At 35.8% G+C, this 24055-nt stretch overlaps 2 protein-coding genes across 2 annotated transcripts in view; one reads left to right on the forward strand and one right to left on the reverse strand.

The window, feature by feature from the left end:
- Nucleotides 1–1413: 1413 nt before the first annotated feature.
- Nucleotides 1414–10475, reverse strand: LOC115455372 (F-actin-capping protein subunit beta). The gene is made up of 6 exons (XM_037437261.1): nucleotides 10237–10475; nucleotides 9728–10112; nucleotides 9061–9260; nucleotides 7226–7337; nucleotides 5338–5488; nucleotides 1414–2094 (listed from the first exon to the last, which is right to left on the reverse strand). The coding sequence occupies exons 1-5, from the start codon at nucleotides 10237–10239 to the stop codon at nucleotides 5361–5363; spliced, it is 828 nt and encodes a 275-aa protein (XP_037293158.1). The 5' UTR covers nucleotides 10240–10475; the 3' UTR covers nucleotides 1414–2094; nucleotides 5338–5360.
- A 145-nt stretch (nucleotides 10476–10620) lies between these two features.
- The window catches only part of LOC115441916 (atypical protein kinase C), a 243989-nt gene continuing 230554 nt past the window's right edge, over nucleotides 10621–24055 (forward strand). Inside the window, exons 1-3 of the mRNA XM_037437257.1 lie at nucleotides 10621–10864; nucleotides 12087–12283; nucleotides 12997–13117. Coding sequence (XP_037293154.1) covers nucleotides 12125–12283; nucleotides 12997–13117 — 280 coding nt within the window. The 5' untranslated portion in view covers nucleotides 10621–10864; nucleotides 12087–12124. The remainder of the gene's footprint in view (nucleotides 10865–12086; nucleotides 12284–12996; nucleotides 13118–24055) is intronic.

The following is a 24055-nucleotide window of genomic DNA, read 5'->3' on the forward strand; positions in this document are numbered from 1 at the left end:
AAGAAGAAACGTAAGTATAGATAAGTAAGTATTTAAGAGATCTGAGGAAAAGATAAGTTATACCGAAAGGCTGCCTCGGTGGCGTAATTGTACACGGTACTAGTATGACAACTGCGCTTAGGTCCTGGGTTCGAATCCCGGGTGGAACCATAATAATTGTGACTTGGTTTTTCCATCTAAAAACATTAACTCAGTCACCGCAGCTCGGAGTCTGGGTATTGGCGGTGTGATGCCTCGTAAAGCTGTTGGTCCAGCGCCCAATCCCTTCCTGGTAATGTCAGATTTCCGTCTCACCGAAATAAGAGTGAAGGAACAGAGAGTGCATCTGTATATTGTGCACACACTTGCACTAATATTTCCTGAGTACCTGACTGATCTCCGTTGAGATTGGCCGCCGTGGCCGAAAATTTGGTTAGAAGGATTTCACATACCGAAATAATTACAATGCAGGCTATGAAGAGGCAAAACAATCGACAAAAGACTACTTACAAATTAATATTGGAAGAGCAATTGCGACTAGGCATTTACTTCTAGTTGACTGTAAGGTGTAGGGTTCGATTCCCACTCCAGTTTGTTTTTCAATTCGGAAAAATGGCAAGTCGCCGGTTAAAATTTATGTCTAGTATGAGTATATAACTTACGTAGTATATTTTTTACACAATATATGACTAGATCTGCTTACGCCCACAATAAGGCACGAGAATAGACTTAACAAACATAAGATGCGCTATCGCTTCTGCCTACATCTTTAAGACACAAGTAACATGTAGTTAACTGCTCATAAATTGCGATTTTTTTTCATTACACGCTCTATACCATAACAGTTTCCGTGACCCAGAATCTATATCACGCAATATTCGACAAAAACCATAACAGCACTTGGAAACTAGAGGCGGGCTCACTAATGCGAGGCCACAGACTGCAGATCTTTATGACGCCTCTTTAGCCAGATTTATCCAATTGAAGGAGTGTAGGTAATGTTTTTCTTCGTAACCCTTGGAGTACAACACCCTGGTTTTTGTGTTGTTCACTTCACTTTAGGCCCCCACTGCTTGCAGCATATTATAGCTCCGACTTGCGGGTAAATCTATCGGGACTTGTCCAATTCATATGTGCCCCGTAGACGGAGTAAGGCCCCCCGACTATATCCCTTTGTTTTTTTTATATTATTGAGAATTGTGACATTCAATCCAACAAATCGTATTCATTCTATATTCAATTAATTATCAACATATTCTATTTGTAAAGTTTTATCTATATTAGCTAGAAGTAAACGTATAAACCATGAAATATGGGATAGAGTGCCTAGAGTATTGTGGGATGTTCTCGCGCGGAAGGAACCGCGAGCAAAAGGTGGGTAAATACAAAATTACAAAAATATAAATTTTATAATTTTGAGGTAATAACAACGCATTCAGAATATATATTTATTTAGAGAGGCCAATTATAATCTATTACTATGTGAAATAAATAGCAACATTGTTAATTGGCGCGTTGCTTTCTTCGCCCTTTGGCGCATATAGAATAACCGATCTCTTATTTAACATAATATCTTATATTTAAAAATACAATTTTAAATCTACAATAAAAAAAAACTAAGCGATAAAAAATGCAAAATGAGATGGATGATATTTGGGCCGAATTAATAATAAAACTTATACATTTCAAAAATTGGATAGGTTACTATTATTACACACGCGCGATACTTTCTGAAACGTCCTAAAACTACTTAATACTTTAGTAATTTCAAGTTTTTATTTGAGCGCTTGAAATCGCCATTTTAAAGCATTAAATAACCAGATGGAATGTTTTCTAACTTTTTAAATTCTTTACCAGAAGTATCGCGCATGTGATGCTCTCAACAACTATACACAACTCTTACTCCAAATACATTCTATGAAGACGTAATTACATAAATATACGGACTATTTCAAAGCACCACGGCGCATTGATGTATTACTAATTTTATTAACGGTTGAGAAAAACTTTTTAAAATAAAACTTTTTGTTCATAAGTTTTTGTATTTTCGTTCATTTCACAATGTGTCGCTTCCTTATACGTCTGTCTTCGTGTCACCCAATATCTCCACCTCATCTGAAATTAAAAAAACTAGTTTTATTACTAGAATATTTGGATTGTTCAGTTGTTACACTTTAACGCAGGTGCCTCAAAAGTATTATCTGGATACCGATCACCGTACACAAGTTGTTAAGACCCGCCATAAATGTCCACGTAAATGTGTCGCATTTCGGTATCACCATGTGTATATCCGGTTCCAAAAGGGCGGCATAATTATGTCGACTGTATGAGTTATTACTAGATATATTGTACACATTATACTGCCGTGCTAAGCTCAAAAGCGGTATCTTAAAAAAAATCTAAATCTAGATTTTTATGTATCAGATAGCTTAAAGAAATACCCATCCATTGAACTTACCTAAGTCACGGTATCTTGTTTAGAACTTGTTAAAGAAAACCTTAAAAGAGTTTCCCTGTCTCAGTTGTACATACAAGACTATAAAACTATATTTACTAAACTTCGGTTATCTCGAAATAAGGTTTCCCTGACATACCGCTTTTGCGCTACGTACGGCAGTATACAAACATGTATGGATATAAAATTTAAATAGAATATACTTAAGACGATCGGTTTCGGCTTGACAACTAAAGTTAACGGCTCAAATGACATGTAAGAGGTAGTTATTTTTAGATTCGATGATTATGTACGTCTGGAACTTTCTTCGAATTATAAAACTTAAATATATATTGGAGTATTGAAATTAAACTAATTTTCGGATTCTATCGCGGTGCTAGTATTTTATTTTCTCCCGACGTTTCGAAGACTTTGCAGCCTTCATGGTCACGGGGGGGACTGAGGTGTTATATCGGGCAAACAAAAAGAAATATAGGGACCCGCGTAAAAGAACATATAGCTGACGTGAAACACCGACGCTCGACGAAGTCTGCAGTCGCTGAACACTCTGAGGGAGGCGCCAATCATTATCTGCGACTAGACAAGCCACAAATCCTCGCCAAAGAACACCGATTCCTGCCTAGGATGATTCGCGAGGCTATTGAAATTAAAAAACATCCTAATTTCAATAGGGAAGATGGTTGGAAGCTTGCACAAGCCTGGGATCCAGTTCTACATTTAATTAAATCGGAACCCAAAAGACCGGCTGCCAGACTTCAAGACACTGTGAGCTCATTCTGCGTAGATCGGACCACCAACAGCTAAAATTTAAAAAAAAAAAAAAAATTTAAAAAGTTGTATAATTGTAAAATGTAGGTAGATATTGTAACTTTGACTTTACGGATGAACAACACCTCAGTCCCCCCCGTGACCATGAAGGCTGCAAAGTCTTCGAAACGTCGGGAGAAAATAAAATACTAGCACCGCGATAGAATCCGAAAATTAGTTTAATTTCAATGTCTAACATTCGCGTAAACATAAGAAATCATTATATATTGGAGTAGTCATTTTTAGATTCGACGAATAAGTCTGGAATTTTCTCCGAATTATAATTAACTTAAATATATATTTATTATATTACGATTTCAATCCGTATTATATCTACACTTTGTGAAGAATTCTTGCCTCGCGAACTGCAAAAGCAGCCAAAACCGGATAGCCGATCTTGGCCTCCGCAAATAGCATACCAAAATCTTACTAAGCGCTTCATCCAGCGATCTACTATCTATTGCTATACAAATGCGTAAAGCATTTTCAGACCTCGCGAAATAACGCGTGTAGAATTGATTCCGTATGCCTCTACATTTGTACCACGACACAACACTCTTGTTCATCTAGTAAGAGTGTGTCAAATGGTAGTATTTGTTACGGTTTAGGCGGTTCGTTTTAGTTCAAAATATCGAACAATTTTCTTTCATACGTGCACGGCCAAGTGACCGTACTGCACCTGATGTTAAGTGGAGTTGGGTCTTATAGAATGTCGACTGACGAGAAATGATTACCCTTAGGCAGTTGACACAATTATGCCGGCCTGTTGGAACCGGATGTACACAGGCTAATCCCGGAATACTACACATTTACGTGGGCCACTATGGCGGGTTTTAACACCTTGTGTGCGGTGGTTGCTATCCGGGCGGATATAGAATATATTTTACCACTAGCAACAAACAAATATGGCGGCTATTTGACTCGTTACCCTTCAGGTACAAAATACATACGATGTCCGCTTACCCTACGCTATATATTAGGTGATATCATCAGCTTTTGGAATTCCACTGCTGAACATGGCCAACTCTAAAAAATTCCAGACATCGTAAGACGTATACGTAGTATGGTAAGCAATACGACCGCCCATAAATAGTAGAAACACCATCAAACACCTTGAATAACAAAGTATTGTTTGGTATTCCACTGCGCTCGCCATCCTGAGACATGACATGTTAAGTATTATTATGTCCAGTAGTTACACTGGCTATAATGCCCTTCAAACCGGAATACAACAGTGATTAAACACTGCTGCTTGGCGGTAGAAATAGACATTGCGTTGGTACTTACATAGGTGGACTCTCACATATATGAGAGACCTACCTCCAGTAAATATTCTTCTGGCATATAACATTTAATATATGCGGCGATAGCCTAGTTGGGTGTGGAACGGACTGCCAAGACGAATGTCCGTAGGTTTAAATTCCAAGGGCACATACCTCTAACTTGTCTAAAATCATGTGTGTATTCTTTGTGAATTTATCGTTCGCTTTAAGGTGGTAGCTCAAGGTCCATTTTCATACATTTTGTTTCGGCTTTAATCTGGGTAACTAAACAAGTATTGGCAAGTAAAGAATTTAAATTCACGTCTAGTTAGTGATTAGTTCTCGCAGTTGAAGAAAAATGTAAAAATAATTAATAATCATGGATATTTCGGCCTTTAAAATTTAATATGACGAAATTTTAAAGGCAGAAATATCCATGATTATTAATTATTTTTACATTTTTCTTCAACTGCGAGAACTAATCACTAACTAGACGTGAATTTAAATTCTTTACTTGCCAATACTTGTTTAGTTACCCAGATTAAAGCCGAAACAAAATGTATGAAAATGGACCTTGAGCTACCACCTTAACGGTGAAGGAAAACATCGTGAGGAAACCTGCACATCTGAGAAGTTCTCTATAAGAATTTCGAAGGTGTGTGAAGTCTACCAATCCGCACTAGGCCAGCGTGGTGGACTAAGACCTAATCCCTCTCAGTAGTAGAGGAGGCCCGTGCTCAGCAGTGGGCAAGTATATAATACAGGGCTGATATTATAATTATTTTATTATACAACATTTATTAATGAGACAGGAAATATGTAAGTTTTACTTACGTATAGAGCAGTAACGGATGCACTCAGTCGTCTCGCTGCACGTGGCGGCGTTGCAGCGCTAGCGCCAGGTCGTGCTGCAGCGCGGCCGTGCGCAGCGCCACCTCCGCCGGCACCACCGACCGCAGGCCGTTCACTATGTCTTTAGTTTTACCTGCATAACAACACATAGTGGTAGATAACTCTACGAACGCTATGTCGCCCTGGTACATCAGAATTCTTATGAAGAAAAAACTAAAGTGTATTTTAACTGAAAGTAGTCTGATGGTAATCTAGTACTGTTTAAACATCGACAATACCAGAGGAGTTGGTGTTACCAACCTTTAAACAAAGGGCACAAAGCTTTTGAAAAATGTAACTACTTGCTGCTTTTATAGTAACATAACATAATTACAATTGGATTTGTGAAAAAATAGACCAAAATCATTTTAGTTTAACGAACGACACTTTCCTTTGAATAGAACGATTCTTGATGATGCTAAAATTAAATATTTGAATTTATAATGTGTGGAAGAAGGGTGATTCCAGCTAACATTATTCAATTTATACTGATACTAGCTTTTGCCCGCGGCTCCGCCCGCGTTATAAAGTTTTTCGGGCTAAAGTTTTCCGTTATAAAAGTCACGCTATATATTTTCCCGGGAGCCTATGTTCTCTCCAGGGTCTCAAACTGTCTCCATACCAAATTTTATCCTAATACGTTGGGTAGTTTTTGAGTTTAACACGTTCGGGTAGACCGATGCAGCGGGGGACTTTGTTTTATGATATATTTTTGTAGAACTTTTTAAGAGGAACAATCCCCGTCATACATTATTGTTGCATAACTTTAACCGTTTACGCAGCGCACGCAACAGAAGCTCTCAAAACTAATAAATTGTCCCCGTTTTTGCATCATGTTTCATTACTGCTCCGCTCCTATTGGTCATAGCGTGACGATATATAACCTATAGCACTCCAGGAACAAAGGGCTATCCAACACAAAAATATTTTTCAGTTCGAACCGGTAGTTCCTGAGATTAGCGATTACTGCTCCGCTCCTATTGGGCATAGCGTGATGATATATATAGCCTATAGCATTCCAGGAACAAAGGGCTATCCAACACAAAAAGAATTATTCAGTTGAAACTCCTAGTTTCTGAGATTAGCCATTACTGCTCTGCTCCTATTGGTCATAGCGTGATGATATATAGCCTATAGCACTTCACGAACAAAGGGCTATCCAATACAAAATGATTTTTTAGTTCGAACCGGTAGTTCCTGAGATTAGCCATTACTGCTCTGCTCCTATTGGGTATAGCGTGATGATATATAGCCTATAGCACTCCACGAACAAAAGGCTATCCAACGCAAAAAGAATTTTTCAGTTTGGACCGGTAGTTCCTGAGATTAGCCATTACTGCTCCGCTCCTATTGGGTATAGCGTGATGATATATAGCCTATAGCACTCCACGAACAAAGGGCTATCCAACGCAAAAAGATTTTTTCAGTTCGGACCGGTAGTTCCTGAGATTAGGCATTACTGCTCCGCTCCTATTGGGTATAGCGTGATGATATATAGCCTATAGCACTCCACGAACATAGGGCTATCCAACGCAAAAAGAATTTTTCAGTTTGGACCGGTAGTTCCTGAGATTAGCGCGTTCAAACAAACAAACAAACAAACAAACAAACTCTTCAGCTTTATATAATAGTATAGATATAAAAGCTGAAAAGTTTGTTTGTTTGACGCACTAATCTCAGGAAATACCAAACCGATTTTTTTCACTATTAGAAAACTACATCACTCCTAAGTGCCATAGTTTACTTTTCATCCCGAGAAGATATAAAGCGGGACTTTTATCTCGGAAAAACTTTGTGCAAGCAAAAGCTAGTGTTAGATATAGTGATATACCAAAGTAAATATCGTTGAGCGTATTCCTGATTTTGTTCTCCATGTCCTCAACCATGCGTCCGATGTTCGCGATGTGCGGCGTCACGTCGCTCACCGCCGAGTCTTGTTCTGCCTGTAATGGTCACTTTCATATTTACACAACGTCTATATATTTTAAATTAGATAGGTATGTATTGTATCTAATTTTACAAAAGCTGTCATATTTCAGTTTCGTTTACACTACCTATATATCCAGGGAAGAATAATATATTTCATAATATCTATTGTATTCAAATAACAGGGTAAATGATAATGAAATGAATGCAAAAAATACATATTATAATGCAAAAAATACATATTATAATGCAGAAAAAAATATTAAAAATACGCACAAAAATTAGTAACTAACAAGTGTTTGAAATCTGTTAGAAGCGGTGACTTAAAATTATCAAAGAAATACGGTAGACAGGCGTGAAGTCACCAGTGTAAACAGTCTTAATAATGCGGGCATGAGAAAGAGATGGAGGTATGTCCCAGTATGGACCCACTTTTGTTAATTTTATGTTTATACATTAATTTTTACTTCATTTTCTAACCAATGTTGATTCTATTTTTACAGAATTGTTTCTTTTTAGCGTTACATTTAACCATATAAAAAAGTGTACAAAATCAAATATCCTAATCTAATGACATCTCCAAATAAAGGCATATTTAAAAAGGGCCTACTTGTTAATATTACTCCTAATTGCATTATCAACAGCTCAAATCCCTACTTATAAGGTATATAGTGATAACATTTCACACAAGGTAATGCTACATCAATATTTATCAACTGCTGTTAAATTGATAAGGAGAAAATAAATGTTGTCATAGAGAGTTATACTAAAAAATGCTTTTACACTTATTTACAGTGGTATATTGTTACCCTATAAAAATGTTAGTAAAAAAATTTTTTTTTATTGTAAATTCCTATAAAATCTTGTTTAAAAAAATACATTTATCTTATACTAATAAATAAAGCTGAAGAGTTTGTTTCATTGGATGTGTTAATCTCAGGTACTATTGTTACTACTAAAACGATTAGCATAAATATTTTACAAATAGGAAGCTGCTATTTTTTTTTACTTGCAAAATCTTAAAATTATTCCTTTTCCAGAAAAACTTTTTCCACAGGCGGCTGCAAGCAAAAGCTTCTTTTGTATATTATTAAGTTTGAAAATGTAGTTAAGTTGTAATATGCAAAAATCATACATTTAGGGTATTAGTTGATGAGAACCAGAAATTTACATATGCATTACTAACATGAATTTACAGGAAAAAGGGTATTTGAAAAGTGTGACATAAGTTTATAATTTTTAAGTTTTCATACAAACAATACTGCATTATAATAAATGCTTGTCAAAACACTAAGCCTTTCGAACTAGCATAATAAAGTGTAGTGAATAATTACAACAAACAAAGTGTTTTTTTATGTTACCAGACTCTAAGAAGCTCTCTAAGCCTATTATTATTATTCTTAATTGTAGTAAACTTAATAACCTAGAAAATTAAGTTAGACTTGTATTGCTTATTAGTCTTATAGACAAAGTTGTAATTTACTGCTAAGAACCTAGTTCTTAGAACAAATGAAAAAAAAAAAACACCAAGTCAAAATAACACAGTATAAGTGCAAAAAAAATTCAAATGTATGTGAAGTCTGCTAGTATGCACTAGGCCAGCAACATGCACAAAGGCCTAAAACACTTTCTAAAGTAGAAGAGGCCTGTGCTCAGCAGTACGCAGTATATTAATCAGGGCTTGTATTATTAAGGGCAGTTACCGAAACAAATAAATAAAAGAACCTCTGCTACCCTCACCTGCCTAGTGAGACTGCCTCCCAAGTTCATGGTGCCACTGCTCTCCTTATTGGTCTGGAGCCACAGCATGGCGGTGGAGGTCAGCTTGTAATGGGCATTCCGGCCAGAGCTCTTCTCAATCACCTCCACCACATGGATTGAGTCCCAACAACCCTTGATCTTTTGTGAACCGTCACCCGCTTTCTTTATCAATATTACACCTGCAATAATGTTTTTTGATAGGAACCATGAGTAATCTATGGTTCATCAAGAATTTTAATTCAAGAACATATTGACGGTTGAAAGGCTTATTGATTTAAGCAAAGCAAGGTAGAAATCTTTTAACTAGGTTAAAAAAACAGAAAAAAATTGGTCATTTTAAACTTAATGTTGCAGGAACATGCTGCTACTGTCAATTAACCTTCCAACCGTTGATGTGATTGTAATGTATAACATAGTTTTATCCACAGCCTTCTTCCTACATTAGAAAACAGAGATTACTTCACTGATAAAATGGACTTGCACATATTACTAGATTATAATAAATATTGAAACTATAGGAGTTAATAATGTCAGGACCTTAAACTTGTAGCCATTGAAGTAGAAAGTAGCCATTATTCGGTATTAAAATGTTCTCTCACAAAGAATCTCAGATTTTAGGGTCACTAATTATTGCTAAATGCATTACCTGCAAATCCATGGTCCATATCCCACAAATACACGGAACTGACGCCGCCCTCGAAGTACATCTCCCGGTACTGATCGAACGCATGGTTGGCGTCTATCTCGAGTTTCCTCAACCGCTCGGAGGGCATCGAGCCGTCCTCCAGCGGCGGGTCGTAGGTATTCGACCACGGCGAGCGGTACGAGTCCCCGTCACGGTTATAGTCGCACAACAGGTAATCCTTCCCGTTGCTGCGGTCCTGAGCTATCTTCAAAGGCTGGTCTACTGATGATAACAAGTCGTCACACATGCTCGGAACTAAATCTATCAAGTCGGTCAAATTTTTCTCAATTTGCTGAGGCGGTAGCCTCCGCATCAAATCCAATGCACAATCCATTTGTTGGTCAGTCTGCAACAAACCCAAAACATCGTTTACGCTTACAAATATTCGGTAATTCTTGTGTATTAGTCATCATAACAAATAATCTAGCACGAACATTTAGTAGGTCAAGAAAAAGATGGACATAACTTACCATTTTCGATGCAGGTTATCAGGAAGGCGGTAAGGTGATTATATCTAATAAATTCAGTGTGTTTAAACGGAAAATATAAAAATTACAAATAATAGGAAGTCCCGACCCGAATATGATAACTTGACGTAATTTGACAGATGCAGGTTTTTCATTAGAATATTTTAGTTTTGGGTGTCACCAGTTTTATTCACTTAATGTCTGTTTCCGAACGAATAATAAAGATGACATTCTAGTGTTATAACAAAGCAATGATTGGCAGTAGTACCAACACTGTCAAACAGGAAACAGCTGGCACGTCATAACTGTTAACTGACTTTGTTATGTTGCCTTCCTTGATAGACGCCGGTATATCTGTCTTTGTTTCACTCATCCAGTAGAGGGTAGTGAAAAGAACCAAAACTATAGCACAAAATTTCGCTTTATAATTTCAAGTTGAACTAAACTATTTCCTACGATATGTCAGTTTGTGAATTTGTGTTGTGTGTGTCAAAGTTTTGTTGTTATTAGTTTTAATCGGAGAATTTATTGTGTGTAACTCAATTCTTTGTTGTTATCAATGGAATTGTGATCAGTTATCACGATACCTCTGGAGGACTTTATTGTTGTGACGCTGCGACACATTAAAAGGGTTTGTATTGTGTACATAATTACGGCTTATTCAAATGAATCATTATATGGGAATGTTATACAAGATATTTTAATAATGCGACTATTATGTAGGCCTAAACAGGAAGCGGGCATGGTGGAATCGCAATTATTTATTATTTTTGAATGACAAAAGTGTTGTATATGATAATCTGATTAGCTGATAGGTTATATTCATGTTATGAGCGAAAGAAACCTTATAGGGTGTGGAAAGTGCATGCATTGCAATGCTATTAAGCTGTGTATTGATAACAATTTATGCTAATGCCTCAGTTCCTTGTTACAACACTACTGTTCGCCCTATAAGGGTAGCACTTATGGTCAACTTGATTACTCTTTATGTTAAATTCTAAGTTATTCTACAAGCTGCTTGTTGGTTTCTCATAGCTTTGCTCTGATTCATAATACCATAAATGCATTTCTACATAATATTTTAAAGATCAATCTGTTCCTTAAAATGTAAATTATTTATAAATTCATGTAGACTACTTAATAAATTTTATTATAAATTATGCTAAACAAAGGAATAATAAACAACATGTAAACTACTTTTGTTAAGTTATATATGTACTTATAAAAGTCTTATGTATCTTAAAAGTTTATCTATAATATTTAGAAGCATATATAAATAACTAATATGTACACATACTTGATAACAGCTTATTGTCTGTAAACTGTGCGGAATGTTTCTATGTGACTGTACTTTAGGCTATTTTATCATATTTAGCAAAGATATTTGAAGGCGATAGTTTTTTTTCAAATGGTTTAGCTTTAGTCGCTACTCACTTCATATTATCATTATAACTTTAAAAATCTCCCACATTATGGACGCTAAAAGTTTCCTATGTGCAGTATGTGTGCTAAGCATACATACATCAGTATTTTTTTTTATTTGTGATAGCAGAACCCACACACACACATCATGCATTTATGCCCGTTGTTTTATTCTATGATGTGATAGCAGAACTCATATTGTGAATATTTAATCTGCAAAAACTAACTTGATTGAATTAATGAAAGATTAGTATGACCTACATTTCCAATAAATAAAAAATCAAAAGAAAGTCACTGTTACTACAAAGAAAAAATACATTTCTAATTAGAAATAACTTTAATTGATTTTATAATTCTAAATGGAATATCTGTCCAAGATTCAAAAATTACTAGAATACAATATATTCACATAAAATGATATCTGTTTCCAGGAACCATATCACCCGTCGACAAGTTCTCCGGTGCCAAAATGCCGACACCACTAGTGAATCAGGACAATCATGCTAACGATGTGCGCGTAAAGACAGTATATAGTGGTGATGTCATGATCACATACATCAACCACAATATAAGCTTCGAAGAGTTCACCCAGGAGATGGTGGCTATATGCCGATTTCCACCTGATCAGGTACAATCCAATTATATAATTTTTTTATGTAATATTATATTTAGTAATAAACTAATGTTATGTTTCATGAATAGTAAAATGTGATGATAAAAATTAAAAGGGAAAAATGTAGATGAGATTTCTTTGTAACCTACTTTAAAATAAATATTCTTTTGTCATTGACAAATAAATACATTTATAGATAAGTTATAAAGGAAATTAATTTATATTATGTGTGCATTACTGTAGTATTTATTATTCTGAAATCTTTAAAAAAATATTCACCCTGTTGCATGGAATATTTTTATATTTTGTAAGGATCTATATTTATGTACAAAGAAATTAAGCTTGTTAGTACAATTAGTTGATAAATGTATTGTTATAGTCACATTTGTACAGTAAAAAGATTTTTGGAAATCCTACCTTGACATATAAAAGTGGAATGCAATATTCAATATATGTGCAGGATTGTGTATAGTATAGATCAATGCTATGAAAAGTAGAGATGACAGAGAATGTATACCTAATGAAATAAATAAATAAGACACACTTTTCAATGAGCTGTACCAATACTATAAATGTTATTATCCAAACATCCATTAGTAAAATTATTAACACTTTTAATAAAAATATTAATTAATAATACACACTTCAATAGAATTATGCTTCTAACAATTACTACATGTATGAATTATAAAATATAATTTAATGTCAATTCTGTGGATTTTCACCAGGTGTTCACTATGAAATGGGTAGACGAGGAAGGTGACCCATGCACCATATCCACGCAGCTGGAGTTGGACGAGGCGCTGCGCTTGTACGAGCTGAACAGGGACTCGGAGCTGACTGTTCATGGTGAGTGTTGTTTCATGTAGATGGTAGAGTAGTATCGGGCAAAGCTTATGAGAAAAAAAAAATTTTTTTTTTTCACAATTGAAGGTTTTTATTCACAAAGGTGTTGGAGGGAGGTTCCGATATTTGATACGTAATCCCCCTTCCTTCCCTCCCGGTTAGTGTTTGAGTTTGTACCACTCCTTCGCAGTTGTAATGTATTGAAGCAGTTGGTGCTGTATTGTTGTTCACGGTGCATTTTGTCAAAATATATCTAATAGATATGAGTGAATATGAAGTAATCATAATGAAATACTAGGATAAACTACATACCCTTAGTCAAATTTATTTATATTGGTAATGTTACTTTCAAAAATTGCGGGACATACAATACTTCAATTAGCTGTTTGTAGTTCGGCATAATAATATCACTTAGTAACAAAATAACGGTAACTAGTAGCATGTTCTTACTTATTTTTAGACATAGACAATCAGATATTAGTACAAAAAGGTTTTAGTCATTAATATGGGAAAATAATACTTACGCATTACAATGCGTTGCGGTATTATTAGGTAGTCGTGTATACGCGACATACCGGTTGTGTTACTTTCTGTTTGGAACCAGTTCTCGTCCCCAGCTTGGATTCAAGGTTGACTAATATTTTACCAGATATATTGACATTTGCGAGCTGGTGGCAGTATTTTCATTTACGGTTTTTAATACGATTTTTTTGTTTTGTTTTGTTTTAGCAGTTAAACATAATGAATGATTGATAATTGGTATTATAATTTAAGTAAGGAATTAAAACTAATACGGCTAAAAATATAGGTGAAAATTGGGAGTTATTTAGAAGTTAAGTTATATAACGATTTGTCAATACGAGGGACGTTGCCTCTCTCGACGGTTGCCAGAATTGTGTCGGCCTATTTTACTGCACTTCGGTGTAACCCTGAAACGTGTCTAGTCAATATCAACCATTTTGACGAGTTTTTCATCATATGTAACTAAATTAACTAGTCCTTTTCTAGCTACTCTGGTCATTGCTAGATCTAACCTTTTGTGGATCCGGTGTGAGTTTTTACAACTGCGCACACACATGACCCGAAACCTGGTGTCATTTCTGCGCCCCTCCAGGACCAGCGCCTTGTGTCTGTACACTGGTACAAAGTTATATCTGCCTGGGGTCATTACCTCAGTCCAGGATGGTTAAAAATACCCAATACTAGTCTACAAATATTTCCACCTACCCATTACACAACGCGCTTAAAACTACATGTTTAATTGACCTTTTTTTTGTTTACAAACGGCTCTAGAGGAATATAAAAAACGCGTGCATCGTTAGATAAGATAAGGCGACGCTGCTTCACTCTACTTTTATACGTGGATGTAAAAATTAGTACTAAAGAGTGTCGTGACAGGTTGATAAACGGCACAACGCTCTTTTGTGTGGTTTTGGGTTGTTCAAACGCAAACGTAAACGTTTTGAAGTGGTTCCGTTAGTTATAGATAGATGGCGGTACTAGATAAATTAGGTTTACTCAAGGTTTACTGTAACTCCATAACAACAATCTTTTATAATAATAATATAGTAAAATAAGCTGTTATACTTAATGTTATTCACAGGAGTTTTTTTTAACTGTAAGTATGCATAGTATTTACAATAGGAATAACGCATCTTCGCCAGTGGTTTTATATAACCTTTCATTGCGGGGAGAAATATATACGTGCAAAAAACATAATATTAATATTAGCCCTGTATTATATACTGTCCCACTCCTAGGCCTGAGCCTCCTCTAATGCAGAGAGGGATTAGGCCTTAGTCCACTACGCTGGTCTAATGCGGATTGTCAAACCGGACTTATACATATATTATTATGTAATGTTGTGATACTCTTTCTCAATTTTTTACATTGTAGTTGTATTATTGAACGTTGCAAAAATTATTTGCACAGAAAGAATGATATGATGGGAATAAAACTGATACTTTGCCCTTTTCGGAGTGAACTATATAATACCGCTGCAAAAAGAACTTGGGAAAGGACAGTATAATATTTTATTAGCGTAAAATATTATATATGTAGCCTAGATTCTCTTTATGAAAAAAGTAGGTGTCGCTCGCGCCTTCGCCACGTGAAAGCCGTTCCCGCCATAAAACCCTCACATTTTGTAGCGATCCTTGTCGTCGCCAGTACGACGGGAGCGCCATCTATTGTATCATCTATCATAACGAATCTGATTTCAAATCCAGGTTTCCAGAATTTCCAGGATAAAAAGTAGCCCATATGTTATTCCAGGGCGTGGTCTATCATTTTAATACATGGTATAGATATGTTTTGTTAACGAGCGAATCAACATAATTGTCACATGAAAATGTAAGTATCAGAGAAGTATCCCGTGCATTAGAAATTAAAATTATAATGTTATTTGTATGGTGGCAGTGTACTTCTGGTAATTGTGAGATTTGGGTTAGATTTTAGGCCGGCAATTAAAAAATGTTTAAGATTTTCGTCTTGAACAAAATACACGATTTGCACTTGAAAAATTCCCGACACAATATTCACCTATCATGGTACGGAAACTACGTCGTCGTAGGGTGAATGCACTTTCGTCTCTGCCTACCCTTTCAATATGAAACAATTGTTAGAATGAAAGCAAACTAAACATTAGGTTAGTCAATTTAAGCGATGACTACGCGTGTTACTATTAATTAAACCGATCTGGTTGTGCCAAACAATATCAATTCATCGCGGTCACTAATTATAGTTCGTTTAGCTGATATAACGCTTGTACGCTGTGTACTTAACGTTGTTAACTTGTGGCTGTTTGAGACAATTGTTTGGCCCCAGACGACGCGCGGGAGAGTAACTTCTAGAACATATAAAAGTATTTTTTATTGTATTGTTAAGAAATGAAGCGATATTTATCAATATATTTGCACAAATATTACACACACCATACGACCGGTACGACTCCCTCGGTCTGTCAAACGTTCTGTGTTTTTAGCAAAACTTTTCACAAATACCCTCGCAAAAATATTTTTACCGTAACAATACCTTAACCTACCTCCAAGACAAGGCAAGCGTAGCGTGGGCCGTCCATCGGCAGGAGGGGTGGACGACATTGTAAGGATCGCGGGTCGAACCTGGATGCGATTGGCTCGGAACCGAAAAAGGTGGCATTGTATGAGAGAGGCCTACACCCAGCAGTGGGACTTTACAGATTGTGGATGATGATGATGAACAATACCTTATAGGAATGGTAGGCCATTTCGCGGGTTTGTTTGATAATCATCTGTGAATTTCTCTAATGCTAGTGGAATTGTGCAGTTAACCTAAATCGTTGCATTATTGGTATTTTGCTGGTCATAAGAAATCTCACTGACTACGGAGCTTCATCAAATCATTTATTAAAAAATAGGAGTAAATAATAATAATATCAGCCCTGTTTTATATACTTGCCCACTGTTGAGCACGGGCCTCCTTTATTACTGAGAGGGATTAGGCCGTAGTCCACCATGCTGGCCTAGTGCGGATTGGTAGTCTTCACACACCTTCGAAATTCCTATAGAAACTTCTCAGATGTGCAGGTTTCCTCACGATGTTTTCCTTCACCGTTAGAGCGAACGATAAATTCACAAAGAATACACACATGACTATTAGAAAAGTCAGAGGTATGTGCCCTTGGGATTTGAACCTGTGGACATTCGTCTTGGCAGTCCGTTCCACACCCAACTAGGCTATCGCCGCTTTTTTTAGAATAGGGGTACGGGGCTTTAAAAGTCTTCTGACATTTTGACTCCCTGACCATTGTTGGTGTCGACGGGTTAAATTAAATATGTGATGCTCGCCTGCTCGCCGTTTTAGAATTCAGTTTGTACTTAATATATAAAATATAATATCGCTATTCTTTCCTGGGATTCAAGCTTACTTCGTATAATCTAATCAAAATCTATTCAAAGTATTAGCCATAACAGCCATACAAAGATATAGTTAATTTCGCATTAAGTTATTGATTATAGCATTCCTAATCCACATACAATCCTTTATATATCTACGACCTTCAGCTCTCGATACACAATCGCTAACTCCACTAATAATGTTGTCGACGTGCTACGATTCCCGCTAATTAGCATATTCGTAAGCGGGACTATATTATAGCGGCTTTTATGTTGTATTAAACTGTGTAGTTAATTAGACAATGGGTTGTATAATTATCGATGAAGGTGGATAACTCCCTGTGGAATCGTTTGCGAAGGTTAATCTATACTCATCATTGACGTATATTCTATAGACACGAACGATCGTATAAACTATTTGTTCAAAATCTGAACAGTCACTGTTATAACCTATTTATTCACTTGAACAACAAATAATTTTACTTATTTGACTAATATTTTTTATTCAAATATAGGTTTACACTTAGACTCGAGTTCTTATATCATGAGCGCCACTTCGTACACAACCACAAGCTGTCAATATTGACCATAATAAAGTCAGTTTGAATTAATGTAATAGTACGTAGTACATAATACATGTATCGATGATATAATAACTAATATATAATTATATAATAAACACTTTGTTTTTAAACGCGGTAGTCAGGAACTACTAAACCTATTTTATTTATTTTTTTCACTAATAGGACGCTACATTACTACTGGATGCTATAGGCTACTTTTTATCCCGGGAAAATAGTTATCGCGGAAAAATAATTTCACGCGGACGCATCGCAGGCAAAAGCAATAAATAATGTGAGTTAAGTGGAAGATGCTATAGAAAATTACTTTCATTAACTGTCTGGGCTATAAAAAGTCTGAATTATGTGGAATCACGATTAGCATATGCCCTGTTTATAAGCAGGCATTTCATCAATCAAAAGATAGTTCAACGACCTGATAACGTTGTCCAAATAAGTTGCACCCCTGCCCAACCCCTTCGGATATACAAGTATGAATTTATTTGTATATGACGACGACTATTCATGTACACCCATTACATAAGTTATTACAGCAGCTAATATCACAGAACTTGAATATTTTCTCATCCGACATTTACATAATAAAGTATCTAGAGCAAGTCATTTCGTCTGAATTGGAGATACAAGAAATTTGTCCCCCGAATCACGTATTAACATAAATGAATAATTTATTCGCAAATAAATTATTTATTTGCGAGTGTCCGCGCGACGTGGCCGAAACAAAACGTTACGTTCCTCTATCCGGACATTTTGTCCGAGAATATTGTTATAGATGCGATTTTGCTTTGATTTTTATTTTATTTAATACTTAGAGCTGGTTTTAAAACTGTCTAAAAATTAACGTGTTCGTATAAATTATTATATTATTGTTAATTGTTTTTTTAGATTTCATGAATCAATAGTTACAACCGTGTATCAAACTTAAATGTATTGAATTGCATATATTGCAAAAATATTTTGGTATTATTTTAAATTTTATCATGTCGTGGAGATATTTATAATAAAATACAAAGTTAATGCTTTACATGTGCCCTTAAACTTGGTACTTATGTTAACTAATTTATGTCTTTATCGATAATTTACTTCGGTCGGATTCCGCATGCTTTTTCATCTGCACATACATCTGCAGAAGTAATTGTTGATGTTTTCCTCATAGGAATAAAACTAATTGTTAAAGTAACAGTAATTATGATTATTAAGTATGTGAAACCAGAAGAGTGGAATTTTTAAATACTTTTTTCCCTTACACTTCTAGTTGGTTATTTGATATGTTTTAATAATCTTTTTTTTTTTCATTGGAGGCTGGCAACTTGCTGTCTATTAATTAGTGGGATAAAAGTCAATGATAATAGTTATGGCTACAGAAGATATTTCGACATACGTAGACACATTGCTGAATTGTAATAATATCTGTCAAAGCTATAAGATTATTGTTAAAATTACAAATTACCTAAATAAATTAAATTTGTCTTCCAAAAAAACAGCATCGTATCCGTACAAATACATATTCTGTGAGAAATAGTAGCGGATACACGCCGTATATTGTTCACTTATCGTGTCCATTTTGCACATGCTCTCTGTTTTGCCGGCCGCGGTCGTACCACGTACTTTACCTATAAAATTCTTATCTACCCGCATTGCGAGCCGGCCGGCCATTTCCATATTCAGATTGGCATTTCGGCGACGTACATTTTTGATTTTATTTGGCGCTGAGAGCAACGTTATCCGGGTTCTTTTGTGTTGTATAAGGCTGAAAAACTGTCAAAAAAATCTTCTGATGGTAATGGCATAATTGTACGCGCTACTTCAATTGTCATCTCGGATTCCATCCCTAGTTAGGGTAAAATATTATAGATTTTTCTCTCAGCCCGAAGTTTAGAGTTGTACCCAGCAAATAAGAATTAGCTCGCCCGTTCCATGGGACTTAGCTGTTGAAATGTGCTTATGTGAGACCTCTGTCTAGCCCTAAACGGTAAAGGCGTGATGCTGTTTTTTAATATTTCTATTGCTAAGTATATTTATTGAGTAATATCCCGATGCTATGATATTGCGTCTTAGATCTTTTAATTTGGGGTAAATCGATCCAATTTGTGGTGTCCATGTAGGGTTTTGATTGTATCTATTTTAGTATGCCGTCTTAGGCGATGTTTATCTTCTAATTTATCTTATTGGGCTTTGTTGTACATGAGCGGATAAAGTAGAGGTCGTCGGTGAATAACATGTGTTTTCACCAAATTAAGTACGTGTAAGTAATGATTTCTATTATGTTTTTTTTTTTGAGTGACTGGAGATGAAATATTAAAAATTGACTTCTGTTTAGTTCTTCAAGAAACAAAACAGGCTGGTTATAATTAATTTTAATAATTGGCGTGAGAATTTAGTCATTGATGATGTAATTTAGCCGTATCGGATTGACGGCATAAGGCGTTGAGTAAACAATATGTACCTTGATCGCGAATATAGCATACGTTTTCTTCAAACAGATTGCAGGCTGCAAATAAAGCATAGTTTAGCGTAGCTCGCATAGCTGAGAATTTTTTTTATACTTATGTGCAATCCGCAAAATATATAAACTCATATACAATGGCTAATTCTCTCAGCTAAGCGAGCTAAGCTAAACTAACTGCTTAGCTTTGGGCTGCAACTGACGTACGGAGTAAACCATAAGCTAGAAGTACCTCAGTTCATTTCGACATCGTACAACCGATATAGCCTTCTGCAAGGATTTACTGCGGCGTCTCCTGTTTGCAAATAAAACTGAAGCGGCACAAACTTTGTGCAAACATGGGCCAACTTGCTCTAATACAGTGCAAACATTGCGGCCAATGTTGGCGTAATGCGCGCGCTTGTAAGACCAACTTAACCAGTGTAGTTTGGGCTATTAAGGGAATTTTAATTAACTTATTGCATTAGTTTTGTGGCTATAGCACTAGTTTTAGCTCGCGCCTCCGCCCGGTTGAAAGTTTTTTCTGAATACTAAGTAGCCTATGTTCTTCCCTGGGGCTTAAAATATCTTCAAAAAATTTCAGCGCAATCGGTTCTGGTTCAGGAGCAAAGTGGAAATTTCATATAGGTAGGTATTGTCAACAATTCAATAAAGCAGATACGAAATCATCTACTAGAGTTATATAAAAGGGAAGTTTAAAACAGGGCATAATCGTGTAAGAGCAGGTGGAAACAAGGAAAGGATAAAATGAAAAGCTGTTGTTTTAATTGGACTAATGGTGGATAATCGGTGTTCGTAATGCCGCGATCGCGCGTTAATTGATTTCGACCAACGTGTTGTAAAACGGTAGTTAAAAGCCTGTTATTAAATTATAAAAAGTTGGCGAGCCCTGCGATAATTGAGGGTTTGAGAATGACATATTTGACTGCGGATAAACTACTTGAATACGGTTTTTTATAGAGTAAAAGCTATGTAGACATATTAGTTTGTGCAATGTGCTAATAATAAATTCCTGTTTCACATTTTTTTGTTGTGTTTTTAGTCTGTAAGTTTATAGGCCTTAAAAATCTTGATTTCGCTGTTACTGTGGAGTATTGACGTTAGATGGTGATGGATATTAGCCGTGCAGTGACCAATATGTTCGTTCGAGGACTAAATGATGTAAATAACATTGCATATCTTCAAAGATAATCTGTATTAATTGACAATATAATTTTTATTATATGAATGTTGTAGCTTACGTATTGTCACAAAAATAAGCAGGAAATTAGCCTACTAAATTATATCGTGAAGCGGTTTTCCGCGATGTATCTTGAGCATTATGAGTTATATAATTTTGTTTTCCATTATAGAATTTACTTAATTAATTCTGTCAGTTAAATAAAACGAATGATTCACGTATTACAGTCGTCATGAGCGGGCCGGGCAATAAAAGCAGAAAATCAAAAGGTTTTGTCGCGAGTGCACTTTAAAGTAAAAATATTAATTTAAAAAAATACTTGTGGTAGGTCTCTATATGTGAGAGATCACCTGCCACCACCAAAATGTCTGTTTTTACCGCCAAGCTGCACTGTTGTAGTGACTGTTGTGTTCCGGTTTGAAGAACACTGTAGCCATTGTAACTACTGGACATAAAAAGACTTAAGGTTATATATAGCTTAAGGTCCATTTTTCATACATTTTGTTTCACCTTTAATCTGGGTAACTAAACAAGTATTGACAAGTAAATAATTAATATGCATGGATATTTCGGCCTTTAAAATTTAATACGACGAAATTTTAAAGGCCGAAATATCCATGCATATTAATTATTTTTACGTTTTTCTTTCAACTGCGAGAACTAATAAATAATTTAAATTCTTTACTTGTCAATACTTGTTTAGTTACCCAGGTTAAAGGTGAAACAAAATGTATGAAAAATGGACCTTAAGCTATAACCTTAAATCTCATGTCTCGGATGACATGCACAGTGGAATACCAAACAATATACAATTTAAGGTGTTGGATGGTGTTTCTACCGTTTATAGGGGGTCGTATCGCTTACCATCAGGCGAACGGTGTAGTCATCTAGTCATTCAAAGCAATATAAAAAAAAAAAATATTTATCGAAAAATAATCTAATAGAAACCAGTTTTATTCCAATTACTAACGTTCGAGAAATCGAATCATAAATTTAAACAACACTATTACCCTTAAAATGTATTATGGCTGGAGTGTTTCCTCCAAATAGTCAAACATGCATACGTTCCTCCCATTCCCTTGGAGGGGAGAGCGGGACAGACGTGCTCCGAATACGCATAGTCCATCTCGTACACACGAATGTACCTACCGCGCTATTATTCATAGAAATGTCAACTCAGATTTATGTGACGTCGATTCGGGATTAACTGGAATTTGTGTGGGGTTGTCACTGTTTTGTAGATCCAGGGTGAAGGCATTAATCCTTTGTTAGACATTCATGGCTATCCCTAAGATGACTGTAACAAAAAAAATAAAATTTTTGTACATTTTAAATAGACGCTATCATCACTTCTAAATCCTAAGAACTCATGGTTCTGTCGATCCATGAATCCTAAACCGCTGTGCCTACTTCTCTAGTCATAGACACTCCGTTGCAGTTTTCCTTCTTCTCTTCTCGTGCGAAACTTCCTTTGTCAAACAGCTTCATGTCTCCAATTCCTTCTCCCTGGCCTTTGGCGCTACTAAAGCTGAGAAGACAAAATACCCCTCGTTAATCAATGCAGCAGTTCACGCCAAAAGAACTAGTAAAGACTAAAAACATACGAGTAGCAACATAACCAAGAAACATCCAAAGATTCAAACAACAAAAACTTGCCAATGCTAATTAATGAGTTTCGGTGTAATTTCTCGTCCCGTGATGTTGTGTAGGTGGATTGCGGATCGCGGTGAGACGCCTTTGGTGAACGTATTAATTCTAATTATCAATACACGTGTACAGCCAAAATAAACTCTTCGATTTCATTGTTGGTGTGTTTGGAAAATGCGGTGTCAAGTTGCGGTCGTGTGGGATTACAAATAATTTAATGTGTTTGTATCGGGAGCGTGTTTTTCGCTATTTTTGGAGATTGCGGATGAGGTTAAGCTGGATTTGTGTGTTTGCGGACAACAGATCACTTAACATGAGGTAAATTTGTTCTACCAGGCTAGGTATTTAATAAATTAGTTATTTGGTTCTATTTATTACTCTCACTACTTGTCAATTAAATAAGATTTGAACATCACGTGTAGGATATTTACTAGTCTACTGGGGTATTTGAATTTTATTTATTGTATTATCACTTTTGAAGCTGAAACAATTTCAACCAATTTCGGAGTTGTTCATATACAATGGGAGAACTAAGCTGATATAAAAGTAGAGGAGATCTGCGTGGTGTGTTGATTATATGCCTACTACCTGCCTTATACTAGAAATTCATCAGCTCAACATATACTAATAAGATAAACGTATGGAGGCATTACTGTTTCAAATGACATTTTTATTTCACCTACTCAGCCAAGATATTATACCTCATACAGTTACGCCTCTACTCCCCATTCATATAAAATACGGATTCACATTTTCACAAGTTGACAAACAGAACGAGCTCTAATATATTTCTTCGCTAATAAAACTTGTTCTCATATTGCGTCTCGAGCCATGTCACCCACAAGTGGCCACTGAATAAATTCCATTGACCGAAATATGCTAAGATCTGGAAACTCTTAAGCCAAATACTGAAGTTACAATTCTGGCTCCGACCCAAAAAAGGTTACTAACGTGACGTCATCACTCCGTTTAATATGGATTTGTGAATCCTAGCTCCACATACGAGTATGGTTAACGAAGCAGTGTATTTGCGTATTAACGTTAATTAACCCTTGTAAAATGGAGCTATGCGAGACAATTGTCTATGTAATGATCGGGCTAGTTCGGGGTGTCACTGACACTGACTTGACACTGGACGTAGTGGAGTGGTGGCTTTGATGATGCGTTAGAGTGTTAGATACAGCAGTTTTGTAAATATCTGGGGTTTTCAAT

The sequence above is a fragment of the Manduca sexta genome, chromosome 10 (genome assembly GCF_014839805.1).
Source record: "Manduca sexta isolate Smith_Timp_Sample1 chromosome 10, JHU_Msex_v1.0, whole genome shotgun sequence".
Classification (NCBI taxonomy): domain Eukaryota; kingdom Metazoa; phylum Arthropoda; class Insecta; order Lepidoptera; family Sphingidae; genus Manduca; species Manduca sexta.

Excerpts from the sequence above, each read along its gene's own strand:
- LOC115455372 (XM_037437261.1), bottom strand. Across the intron at positions 9,261-9,727 it reads TATGGACCATGGATTTGCAG|GTGTAATATTGATAAAGAAA; the intron begins GTAATGCATTTA and ends ACATTATTGCAG. Across the intron at positions 5,489-7,225 it reads GCTCAACGATATTTACTTTG|GTAAAACTAAAGACATAGTG; the intron begins GTATATCACTAT and ends GTTGTTATGCAG.